Raw genomic sequence first — 13,595 nt, forward strand, 5'->3', positions numbered from 1 at the left:
CGGGAAGGTCGCGGGTTCGAATCAAGACCAGCGCAGTCCGCTTTGGGTTTTTCATTTTAAACACAGAAGAAAATTCTAGATGGGCCGGCCCAGTTGACACCCCTGCAGGCGCCGGTTTGCACAAACAACAGACCGGCGCCTGCAGCGCCAAATAGGAAATGCCCAGAAAAAGCTATACGGCCTATTGGGCCTTCCTTCACGAGAGGTGTACCCATATTTTGGCCCAAGACAACGGCAGAAAAAGCGAAAAGGTAAAATCCGCGGGTTCGAATCAAGACCAGCGTAGTCCGCTTTGGGTTTTTCATTTTAAACACAGAAAAAATTCTAGATGGGCCGGCCCAGTTGACGCGCCTGCAGGCGCCGGTTTGCACAAACAACAAACCGGCGCCTGCAGCGCCAAATAGGTTTGCACAAACAATAGACATGCGTGTTGGTTGCGCATGTAATTTGCTCGGGAAGGTCGCGGGTTCGAATCAAGACCAGCGCAGTCCGCTTTGGGTTTTTCATTTTAAACACAGAAGAAAATTCTAGATGGGCCGGCCCAGTTGACACCCCTGCAGGCGCCGGTTTGCACAAACAACAGACCGGCGCCTGCAGCGCCAAATAGGAAATGCCCAGAAAAAGCTATACGGCCTATTGGGCCTTCCTTCACGAGAGGTGTACCCATATTTTGGCCCAAGACAACGGCAGAAAAAGCGAAAAGGTAAAATCCGCGGGTTCGAATCAAGACCAGCGTAGTCCGCTTTGGGTTTTTCATTTTAAACACAGAAAAAATTCTAGATGGGCCGGCCCAGTTGACGCGCCTGCAGGCGCCGGTTTGCACAAACAACAAACCGGCGCCTGCAGCGCCAAATAGGTTTGCACAAACAATAGACATGCGTGTTGGTTGCGCATGTAATTTGCTCGGGAAGGTCGCGGGTTCGAATCAAGACCAGCGCAGTCCGCTTTGGGTTTTTCATTTTAAACACAGAAGAAAATTCTAGATGGGCCGGCCCAGTTGACACGCCTGCAGGCGCCGGTTTGCACAAACAACAGACCGGCGCCTGCAGCGCCAAATAGGAAATGCCTAGAAAAAGCTATACGGCCTATTGGGCCTTCCTTCACGAGAGGTGTACCCATATTTTGGCCCAAGACAACGGCAGAAAAAGCGAAAAGGTAAAATCCGACTCCGCTGGGGATCGAACCCAGAATCTCTGGTTTCGTAGACCAGCGCCTTATCCATTGGGCCACGGAGTCACTTGATGGCAACATCTGACTTTAAGTTATATATTTGTTAGATCGAAGAAGGGCAAAAAACTGAATATAATCTAACCCAGAGTCACTAGATCGGTAGACCAGCACCTTATCCATTGGACCATGGAGTCAATTTTTTATCAAGGATAGAAAACTTCCTTATCTAGTTCTAGCATTTTGAACGAAAAATGCTTCTCGAGCTTCTGGAATACAATGGGATCTTCGGCTTATCAAATTCTCTATCAAGCCATGAAAAAGATTCAACAAAGGAAACTCTATTATAGCCATTTTTGTACATTCAATGTACTCAACACATAAGAGAATACTTGACGGCAAGAAATCCCCTCAAAACCTAATTACTCCCTCCGTAAACTAGTTTATAGTGATCTAAACGCTCTTATATTAGTTTACAAAGAGAGTACTGACTAATTGTCTCTGCGTTGCAACAGAGGCATACATATTCTAGAGGTTCAACACCAATCATGTCCGACGTATACGTTACACCCATCATATTCTAGATTTTGATAAGATTTAATTTAACTTAAGTATGATAAGGAAAGACAAAGAAGGTTTTGACTAAGTGAAATTTTGATAAGATTTTATTTAATTTGATTAAGTTAATGCAGGACATGATTTTGATATATTTGATTGAGTTACATGCAGAACATGGCTTGCAAGACGGAAAAAAGGGGAAATCATTGACCCAGGGAGTGATGAAACCACATTTGGTGACGTGCAAACACCAACTCTCATTTAGTAGTAGAAATTTGCACGACGCTTTGCGGTCCAACCCTACTCGTTGCTTCTTTTCCGGGACAGCAATCTAGTCCTCTGTCCGTTATTGCTGGGTTAACGGCCATTGTGTCGACAATGTTATCCTTGCTCTGATGGTGCTCCAGAGATCAAGAGGCAGCATCGAGACTTGCTCAGTGTACCAAGAGAACGACAACGTCAATATGCCCAAAGATCTCAGAGTTATTTTCTAACTTTATAAGGATGTTCTTGTAAAGGTTGAGGCCTCCTTTGGTTTGAAGGATTTTTGTAGGAATTTCATATGATTGGATTTTTGTAGAAAAAATTTCTTTAGAGCCTTTGGTTTGGAGGAATGGAATCCTATTCCTATGAAGGAATTCTTCCTATCCTTCACATTTCATAGGAAAATAAACATTAGTCTAGATTCAATGAAAAAAATTCTATGAAATGAATCAAAGGACATCTCCTTTCCTATTCCTACTTATAGGATTTGAGATGCATGTATCTCATTTCTTATGACTCTATTCCTATGATTTTCCTATCCTATGAACCAAAGGAGGCCTGAACAGTTGTAAGTTTATAGGGATGTTCTTGTAAAGGTAGTACTGTGCGGCAGGCATACCCCCAAACATGACAATGACGTAATGGAAAGAGGTTCCTTAATTGCACATTACAAAGCTCAGTTTAGCACAATTAAAGAACATGGCAGGAGAATTTAAGGTACTACCTTCGTAACTAAATATAAGACATTTTTACATTTCAATTTGAACTACAAAAACGTCTTAAAATAGTTACACAGGTAGTAATAACGACAAGGGCAGCAAATAACAGCCAGAGCCTGCGTGCAACCAACAGGGCACTTCATTCCTGGCGACAGCAATAATAACCATGTTTTAAAATCCAGCTAAAAGATGCATAATCTCAATCCTCAAATGTCTAAAATCTCAATACACGTTTGACAAGTTTTTACCACTTCAAGCCAAAGTCCAATGGAAAGATTACTACCTAGGAGCGAGTACTGCCTAATACATTTCTCCATTGTAGTAGCTTTGTCTCAGGGCACACACTTAACAGTGAATGATATTTGTTCCTTGTCTTCAGCGAGCTTCATATTGAACAACTGCCCAAGTAAGGAGACAGTTCATGAGAAATTGCACAGACACAGCATGCAAAGCAAAGATCATATGTTGCCAAAAAAAATAATGAGTTTGAGCTGAATTGAAAATCTAATATCCAGTGGCATCGTCAAGCAACCACAAGAGCAAAAGATCATCAAAACAAAAAGTGCAGTATAAGATCAGGTACCAGCTTTGAACCTAAAACCAACCAATTTGTAACAACCACTTTGCAATCAAACATCACGGCCTCACTAAAGTAGCAAGATTGGCTATATCCCTCAATATAGGTAGGTGCGCCAGGTGGCTGCGTCTTGAGGACGAGGAAGGTAAAGTGCATTCTTGCAACATAGGTATGTGACATGTACCAGGTTATTGTCATTTAACACAAGTCACTGACTGCAACATGATTGATTTTGAAGACACAAAAGAAAGTTAAAGAAACAAGTGTACCTCTACAAACAAACAAAAATATTTTACTACAACATAAACTCTAGTCAGTGCCTGCCTCACCTTTGTTTAAAAAATATATAATACAAAAACCAATGAAAAAGAAACAACATGAACTGATGTGTTAAATCAAGATAGAAATTAAATATACATGATCCTGTGTATTTCCTAGAATGTGGCAGTTGAGCTAAAAGCATAACATATGAAAGAAATGAGTATAAATGTCGAAATTTACAATCTGATAGGAACAATGGTGCTAATAAAGTAATAAGAACTGCTGACAAAGTCAGATATGTTGGTCGATGATTCTAGTGGTTCCTAAACGATAAATTTACAAACATCCTTGCTTTGCTTTACAACCAGGGCGGGTCTCGCTGCCCGATCAAAGAGCAGGACGCACGATCTACAATCAACAATTGAGAGAGCCAACCAAGAACAAAAGAACCTGGAAACAAACCCACCCCTCTACTAAACTGGGTTGAAAGGCCTGTATGCATAATCCTAAAAAGCAAGGACACAGCTGAAACTGTTGAATTAGCGTTCTAGAATGGCGGGACACGGCTGGGATACACGTATCCCCTCATTTTCGAATTAAGAAGACTGAGACAAATACCACATTTATGTGGCACTGCCGTCTTGGGCTCTTGGCCATATCAGAAAGAAAATGTTGGGAGTTTTAAAGTCTTCAATTTCGAATCATTTGACACATGCGAAGCTTGTCTGATGGGCAAAATGACCAAGACGCCGTTCACTGGTCAGTTGAACGAGCGATTGACTTGTTGGATATAATACATACTAATGTATGTGGTCCAATGAGTATACTGGAGTGTGGTGGATACCTTTACTTCGTAACTTTTACTGGCAAAAGCAGATATGGTTCTACTTGATGAAGCAAAAGTCTGAAACCCTTGAGAAGTTCAAGGAATTTCAGAACGAAGTGGAGCACCGAGTTCCGAGTGGCGTAAGTTGTGAAACTATTCTACGCTCACTAAGATGTTTGCTAAACTCATGACTAAGATATTCTCCTCTGTGATCTGATCATAGAAATTTATGCGGAGTTCCGGGTGGCGTAAGTTGTGAAACTACTCCAGGCTCATTAAGATATTTGCTAAATTCGTGACTAAGATATTCTCCTCTGTGATCTGATCAAAGAAATTTAATCCTCCTGTCACGATGATGCTCCACTTTGTTCTGAAATTCTTTGAACTTCTCAAGGGTCTCAGACTTCTGCTTCATCAAGTAGATATTTTTTGGGTCGGCTTGGGATGGGGCAGCTTTTTTGGCAGCCACCAAAAGAACTGGGACATAAGCATACCTACTTAAGTTGTCAGTAAAAGTCGTAAAGGTGTCCACCGTGCGCTGGTATACTGGACCACATACATCAATGTGAATTATCTCGAACAAGTCACTCGGCCGTTCAACATGACCAATGAACGACGTCTTGGTCATTTTCCCCATGAGACAAGCCTCGCATGTGTCAAATGATTCGAAATCAAAAGACTGTAAAACTCCAGCATTATGAAGCTTCTACATGTGCTTCTTTCAGATATTGCCAAGACGCAAGTGCCACATAAATATGGTATTTGTCATGAATAAGACCACCAGTTTCAAGAAGGGCAAAGCCAAAAACGGCAAGGGCGCCGATAGGATCGACACCCAAGAAAAGCCTAAGGTGGCGCCACTAAGGATACAGCTCGGATACTTAGGGGACACGCTGGGGACTCGGGAGGCCCAATAACGGGCTCGACGCCGATACGAACCCTAATTTTTCAGGCTACTTGACCACGAACGCCACAAAGGGGCTCGACCTCAAACCTGCTCAAGGCTCCAGCTAATGCGCCACCGTCACCGCCTGGTCGAGCAGTTTCCCAACCCGGCAAGGTGGCAACCTCTCCTCCCAAAGGCAACCACACTCGAGCATGTAACCATCTCTTTGGGTGAAACTCAATTTCAATGTTTTTAACAGAATAATCACGCCGCGATATCCTATCTAATACTATTCTATGAAACTGAATTTCAATGTTTTAGATGCATATGATAGCTTGTTTTTCTACATGTAATTGCATAGTAATTTTTTTTGTATGAGATGGTAGTTAGGGAACTATGTTCACTGGCTCGACTAGATCAAGATGAACATATCAACAGCACAATGCACAAGGAATTCATAACCTATCAGATAAGTGCAAACAAAGCAATCGCGCCAAACCGCAAGATGATAAATTAAGAGGTTAAAAACAGATCAAGAGGATAAATTGAAGTGCCCATACTCCGACGGGTGCGCTTCTTGTACAGGATGCGGTAACCACATTCACGGCACTGGATCACATCCCCTGTCTTGAGTGTGTTCTCAGCTCCGCAATCTAGAGACACATACACATACTTGTCAGAATATGAAGGGGAAATCAAATTATTTATAATGTATACACAACGAGGAATTTATTAATCCGCATGGGCTAGTTGTCTAAGGTGGCACTTAAACACCATAATATTTATAACATTTACCATGTAAATGTGAAAGCTTATGGGAGTTCGAAATATAAGTTTTTGGGGGGGATTATAGATAGGAAACATTCCTAATAAAACATCAAAAGTATACTTTATTTTTCCTTGGAAGAATATCATCAACACGGGGAGGACAAAGAGAATGAAAAGGGGCACAAATCTAATGGATGTAGTACTTGCATTGAAAAGAAATGGCATAACTAGAATGTATGTCCACAGAGATTACAAATTTAATATTAGTCAAATTACTAATTGCAAAGCCATTACCAAACTATCCCATGAATCCAGATTATGTATCAAATAATTGTCTAGATCGTCTTATACTCTTATTTAGTTCAGAGTTATTGAACTGTATATAAGAAAATGTAAACTCTAATTTTAAAATGGAAGATAAGAGACACCAAAGTGAACACTACTTTTTGTTCGACATTACAGTGGGGAATAGTAACATTTTGTATTAATAGCTGCATCACATCAGAAAGTGATGAAATTTTGAATTTGCAGTAACCAAACTTCATCTTGATACTGTTAGGCTGCTCTATAGCTTGCTAATTTATTCACTAACAGTAAAACAGAAAAATTATCAAAACACAAATTCATGGTCGAAAAATAAATCATGGTCATGAACTTGTCGCATTAGAGTGGGAAAATGTGAATACTCTGAAGTGAAAGGATTCAGATTCAAGGTTTACTCTTTAAATTCAGCGTCTGGAAATAAATCGTGGTCATGAGAACTTGTAAAGCAAGTGAAAGGCTCTTAACTCATATAGATACTCTCAACTCATCTGGATAAACTAAGATTTCAGCAGATGAGACAACAGATTATTCCCACCATTCTCTAACAGCAGCAACTCCAGGAAGTTCTCCTTTATATGTAACACCTTGAGTTAAAAAACTAAGGCGATGTGCAGATTAACATGGCTAGATTTTTTTTAGCTAACACAGAATGCAACAAACATTGGTAAATAATAATGAGAGTAATAAGCTCACTGTTTGTAAAACCATAGCTTACACCCACAAATAAGAAAGATGAGAAGATACATGAGCATCTGCCATAGATGAAAACCCTGAATGAAGAAAACATCTTGGCAGAAGAGAATAAATAAGCCAAGGATAGTTTTGACCAAAAAAAATCCTAGACTGCACTATATTTCTTTCTATTTATAGAATATTGGGGTAGAGTTTTGTTTGGGACACAATTGTTTAGACACGGACGGTTCCACATAGCTAATCGAACATAATAGCACATCGCTTAAAGTAATACCATGTGAAATATTGTGTTCTTCACAGTTTCATGAGTAAACACCAATAATTCCACCAAGTTTCACTGCTGTAAGTGTTCTTGTCTGAATATTGATCTTCAGACCGTCCCGGGTTTGACACTCGACTCCAAAAAACTAACCCCGCCTATAGAAACAGCCCAAGAGAGAACGGGGGACCCGCTGCCGGAGAAGCGAGCAGAGGAGGGCGAAAACAGCAGCCTCGCTGGCGTTCCCAAGCGAGAAACCGTCGCCGACTCGTCCCCCTTTTTTTCTGGCGGGGAGGAAAGCGATTCGTGGTCGACAAATTCCAGAAAAGCAAAAACGAACGAGAGAGGGAGATCACCTCCGCACAGATAGCTGACAGGCTCCGGTTGCTGCGGATCCATCGGGGAAGGGAAGGAGTAGGGTTTAGCAAGCTAGGGTTCGTGAGGGGCTGCTCGGTGGGAAGAAGGCTATGCGAGTACTGAACTTGGGACGAGATTCGTGATTCGCCGGCAAGTCTGTATGGCATGACTGCGGTCTGCGGGATACCGAGGCTATCCAGGCCAGACTACCGTAGGATTGTATTTTTTTGACGGTTAGGATCGCAGCGGTGGCACCATGCAATTTTATCTCGCCCAAGGGGAATTTTTTTTCAAGAATACGCAAAGTTTGCGTATCATTTCATTGATAGAAGAAGTTAGAATGAGTACAACAGATGATACAACACATGACACGGACGCAAGGACGTGAACATGGTGTCCGAAGGAGAGAGACAAAGGAAACACGACCCAAACAAAGAAAAACACAGCTACACTCGCCGCCCTGAGAAGCAGCTCAGACCAACAACTAGACAACCAACTTCTTCAAATCTAGAACCGAGGACGCCGCGAGCATACAAGACAACGCCTTCATAAGGAGAACGATGCCGAGACGCCGTCGTCGTCCGATCCGGATAACCAGAACCTAGGGTTTCCCCCGATGCTCGAAGAGGGGCACAGATAACGGCCATGGCAGCGCCTTCAAGAAGGGAACTACATCCGCGGGTGTCGCCACTGCCAGCATAAGATGCAGGGATTTCGCCCTGGCCAGAGTCCGAGCAATCCCAAGCCGTCGGAGCACGAACAGGAGAGAGGAGGTCAGGCATAGGCCAAAACTACAACCACAGGACGAGGAGCCACGCCCGCCGTCAAAGAAGGCACTGGGCGCCGCCGGACGTGTGAGCTCCGAAGGAGGGCAAGGTTGGGTGACTGAGCGTAATGAGAGGCGGTGGGGGGTGTGATGATGGCCGGAGACCTGGATGAGCCAGGATCTGGAAGGGAGCGCAGATCCCACGACACCAGGACGGGGGCAGCAAGGATGCCAGCGAGTCCTAAAGAGCTGGAAGAGAACGCAGGTCTCGGAGCGTGCTGGAATCGACGATGCGCCGGGATGGACGGCCAACAAGGGCACCAGCAGGGTGATGGGATGCGGAGACGCCAAGGGCCAGTGAACCAAAGGGGCCGAAAAGAGCGCACCTCCTAGGGCTCGCTGGAACCGTAGCCGTGTCGGTCGGCCATGGACGCGGGAAGGGGGTGCAGGTCCATGACCGTCGGGCTGAACCACCCCTGCTGGGGTGGGGGATGTGGTGAAGAAGAATGCGCACACAGCCAAACCTCCCGGCCGATGCGCTGCAAGCAGCAGCCGCAGTTGTCGGGCACAACCAAGAGCCTCCATGGTCGTCTCCCGAGGAGACCAGCCCAGAGCTCAAACAGGGAGGGGTGGGGGCAGGAAGGTGAGGGGAGCCGTCGCACGGAGGGCATGCCCAGCCGGAGAGAGAGCATCGCAGCCGGACGGGGAAGCCCCCAGATCGCATCTGGGCGGACCTAGCCGCGGATGCCGGCAGGGGAGGCGACCGGATCCGGCGCATGGCCCGCCAGATCCGCGGGTGAGGGCCAAAGCAGGGGCGGTCGAAGGCTGAGCAGAGGTGGCCGGCGGCGGAAGAAGTGGCCGGTGACGAAGTTCGCGTCGAGGAGTGATGAGGGAGAGTAGGAAGCCTAGCAGGCTCGCCCCGCCGCCGCCGTCCTTGGGGGTCGAGCAGGCTTCGCCGCCGGTACCCTCCGGCGACGGCGAGGAGGAGTGAGCGGGAAGGGAGGGTTGCTGACGGCGGGCTTCCCCTCCCCCCCTATTCCCAAGGGGAATTTTTGTCTTCTGGCTTAGCTGACCTCAATCATCGTGGCGAACTGAGTGTGGCTCAAATTGTTAGGTCAGTTCTTTTGAGGCGTCTGGCAGCTCATTGTGAAAATACCCCCACAAAAAAACCTATTGTGAAAATAAGACAAAAACACAAAAGAACTCGTTTTAGGCTTCGAGCTTAACTTATTTCCACCTCCTTTTCTTTCACAGTGAGAAAAGGTTGGGGAGGGGTGCTTCCTACAGAAGCCCGCTTGAAAACGAAGGGTATACCTCCTTGCCGTATAGGAAAATGTTTTGCGACGACACGCCGGCTGAAAACTGCGTCGGTCGACTCTCTCTTGTGCACTGTCTATTGGGCCCACGCACCGCTTATCACAGCCAGCCTTATCCCTTCTCCCTTCTGCATCTTCTTCCACACACACACACACACACACATATATCTCGCCACCCACCGCAGCTCCCAATCCTCTCCCTCGCCTTGCGCTACAACACCTCTACTCCTTCCTGCCCTTCTTCCACGCACCGTGCGGCCACCGGCTCGACAGTGGCCGTCATTGCGGTGAATGGAGTAATAAAGCTGCAAGTCGTGACGCGCCGTCGGTACCGTTGGCTGGAGTGGAAGCACCAACTGGCAGGATTACCAGTCGTGCATGCTGCAATGATGGCGACAACCTGTGTTGCAAACGGACCATGGAAAAGCTGCAACCAGACGGTGAAAGGGTGTGTTTGGTTTTGAGCCAAAGTTGGCCTTGCCAAAATATTGGCGTGCCCATGAGTTTTGACTGATGTTTGGTTGGACACGAAATATTTGGTAGCCCAACACACCCTCATTTGCCCATGCAATTTCTCGCCAATACGCGGGGATGCTAGCAGGTTGCCAACCTGCTAGCATCCCCGCGTATTATGCCGGGTGTCACGTGAGCCGAAAAATTAATTAGCTAGCTCGCCTACTTATGCCTCCATGGATCGTATCGATCCAGCCAACTAGTACCTGTGTTTCACTTACCAAAAGTGTATACATGCTGCTTCAGTGAACCATTTTTACTGTTTTTTCTGAATGTTTGATCATCATGATTTATTGGCTCCTTGTATGCATAAAAATTTCAGGTTAGGACCTCAGATGCTCATTCGCTTTAAAAAAGAAAAAAGACCTCAGATACCGGTATGTAACATGTTAATTGGCAACAAACCAAACTAAGACCCAACCATTTTGCCAAATAATTGGTAGGTGCTACGGCTACAATCCAAACAACACTACCATATTAAAATTTTGGTCATGCCCTTGCTTTGGTTATGCCCTTGCTTTGGCTATGCCAGAATTTTGGCAGGGCAAGTTGGGGCACAAACCAAACAGCCCCAGAAAGCCACGACCAGCACGCAGAAGCTACCACGGGTGTGTTGTGATAAATGTTGGAACCGGCGTCGAGATTTGCTGGAACCGGTTTCTCGATTTGCTGTAACCGGCAATCACATTTGCTAGAATGATGTCGCAAGCGCATCATTTTGCTACAACCGGCCACATAGATTGCTCGAACTGGCGTCTAGAATTGCTGGAACAGGCTTCTTCTTTGACGGTGACCATGATGCTTTTTTGCTTCTTTTTTGGTTGTAACTGGTATATGTTTTTCGTGCGCCCGTGATTTGTTTTGCTACATTGATGCACGGGCATGCTGAGTCCCATGACGGCGGCAACTTTTCTTGCTACAACCGTTGATCTACAACATAGATATGCAAATACTATCAGGACTAAGTTCATGATAAATTAAGTTCAATTAATCAAATTACTTAAGAACTCCCACTTAAATAGACATCTCTCAAGTCATCTAAGTGATACGTGATCCAAATCAACTAACCCATGTCTGATCATCACGTGAGATGGGGTAGTCATCAATGATGGACATCTCTATGTTGATCATACCTACTATATGATTCACGTTCGCCCTTTCGGTCTCCAGTGTTCTGAAGCCATGTCTGTACATGCTAGGCTCGTCAAGTTTAACCCAAGTATTCCGCATGTGCAAAACTGTCTTGCGCCCGTTGTATGTGAAGGTAGAGTCTATCACACCCGATCATCATGTGGTGTCTCAACACAACGAACTGTAGCAATGACGCATACTCATGGAGAACACTTTTACCTTAAAATTTAGTGAAGGGGTCATCTTATAATGCTATCGCCGTACTAAGCAAAATAAGATGCATAAAAGATAAACATCATATGCAATCAAAATATGTGACATGATATGGCCATCATTATCTTGTGCTTTTGATCTCCATCTCCAAAGCATCGTCATGATCTCCATCGTCACCGACTCAACACCTTGATCTCCATCATTGCGTCATAGTCGTCTCGCCAACTATTGCTTCTACAACTATCGCTAACGCATACTGATAAAGTAAAGGAATTACATGGCATTTGCACTTCATACAATAAAGAGACAACCATAAGGCTCCTGCCGGTTGCCGATAACTTACAAAACATGATCATCTCATACAATAACGTATATCACATCATGTCTTGACCATATCACATCACAACATTGTTGGGGTATGCAATAATTTCAAAAAAATTCCTACGCACATGCAAGATCCATCTAGGTGATGCATAGCAACGAGAGGGGAGAGTGCTGTCTACGTACCCTTGTAAACCGAAAGCGGAAGCATTATGACAACGCGGTTGATGTAGTCATACGTCTTCATGATCCGACCGATCCTAGTACCGAAAGTACGGCACCTCCGCGATCTGCACATGTTCAGCTCGGTGACGTCCCACGAACTCTTGATCCAGCTGAGTGTCGAGGGAGAGCTTCGTTAGCACGACGGCATGATGGCGGTGATGATGAAGCTACCGGTGTAGGGCTTCGCCTAAGTACCGCAACGATATGACCGAGGTGGATTATGGTGGAGGGGGGCACCGCACACGGCTAAGACAATGTCAACTTGTGTGTCTTTGGGGTGCCCCCTCCCCCGTATATAAAGGAGTGGAGGAAGAGGGAGGGCCAGCCCTCTACGGCGCGCCCTGGAGGATTCCTACTCCCACCGGGAATAGATTCCCCCCTTCCCTAGTTGGACTAGGAGAGGAAGGAAGGGGGAGGAAGGAGGAAGGAAAGGGGGCCCGATCCCCCACCCAATTCGGATTGGGCTTGGGGGGCGCCCCCTCCTAGGCTTCCTTCTCCTCTCTCCCACTATGGCCCAATAAGGCCCATATATTTCCGGGGGGGGGGGGGTCCGGTAACCTCCCGGTACTTCGGTAAATGCCCGAACTCACCCGGAACCATTCTGATGTCCAAAAATAGTCATCCAATATATCGATCTTTACGTCTCGACCATTTTGAGACTCCTCGTCATGCCCGTGATCATATCCGGGACTCCGAACAACCTTCAGTACATCAAAACACATAAACTCATAATACCGATCGTCACCGAACGTTAAGCGTGCGGACCCTACGGGTTCGAGAACTATGTAGACATGATCGAGACTCATATTCGGTCAATAACCAATAGCGGAACCTGGATGCTCATATTGGTTCCTACATATTCTATGAAGATCTTTATCGGTCAAACCGCATAACAACATACGTTGTTCCCTTTGTCATCGGTATGTTACTTGCCTGAGATTCGATCGTCGGTATCTCAATACCTAGTTCAATCTCGTTACCGGCAAGTCTCTTTACTCGTTCTGTAATGCAAAATCCCGTAACTAACTCATTAGTCACATTGCTTGCAAGGCTTATAGTGATGTGCATTACCGAGAGGGCCCAGAGATACCTCTCCGATACACGGAGTGAAAAATCCTAATCTTGACCTATGCCAACTCAACAAACACCATCGGATACACCTGTAGAGCATCTTTATAGTCACCCAGTTACGTTGTGACATTTGATAGCACACTAAGTGTTCCTCCGGTATTCGGGAGTTGCATAATCTCATAGTCATAGGGACATGTATAAGTTATGGAGAAAGCAATAGCAGTAAACTAAACGATCATCGTGCTAAGCTAACGGATGGGTCAAGTCAATCACATCATTCTCTAATGATGTGATCCCGTTCATCAAATGACAACTCTTTGTCCATGGCTAGGAAACTTAACCATCTTTGATCAATGAGCTAGTCAGGTAGAGGCATACTA

The 13,595-nt window shown here is 45.3% G+C and overlaps 1 protein-coding gene and 1 non-coding gene across 3 annotated transcripts; both read right to left on the reverse strand.

Moving 5' to 3' along the window:
• Positions 1–1,163: 1,163 nt before the first annotated feature.
• TRNAR-ACG lies at positions 1,164–1,236 on the reverse strand. Its single transcript has one exon. It is a non-coding gene; the product is annotated as a tRNA-Arg (tRNA).
• A 1,482-nt stretch (positions 1,237–2,718) lies between these two features.
• LOC125538146 (DNA-directed RNA polymerases II, IV and V subunit 12) lies at positions 2,719–7,852 on the reverse strand. 2 transcript variants are annotated; one of them, XR_007296262.1, is made up of 4 exons: positions 7,659–7,852; positions 5,819–5,911; positions 2,992–3,106; positions 2,719–2,853 (listed from the first exon to the last, which is right to left on the reverse strand). XR_007296262.1 is itself a non-coding variant. In XM_048701443.1 (3 exons), exons 1-3 carry the CDS (start codon positions 7,699–7,701, stop codon positions 3,084–3,086), a joined length of 159 nt encoding a protein of 52 aa, XP_048557400.1. In that variant the 5' UTR covers positions 7,702–7,852; the 3' UTR covers positions 2,812–3,083. The 2 variants fall into 2 exon arrangements, 1 of the variants encoding a protein (XP_048557400.1); XM_048701443.1 differs by having other exon boundaries at positions 2,812–3,106.
• Positions 7,853–13,595: the final 5,743 nt, after the last annotated feature.

Source organism: Triticum urartu, chromosome 2, assembly GCF_003073215.2.
Source record: "Triticum urartu cultivar G1812 chromosome 2, Tu2.1, whole genome shotgun sequence".
In the NCBI taxonomy this organism is placed as follows: Eukaryota; Viridiplantae; Streptophyta; class Magnoliopsida; order Poales; family Poaceae; genus Triticum; species Triticum urartu.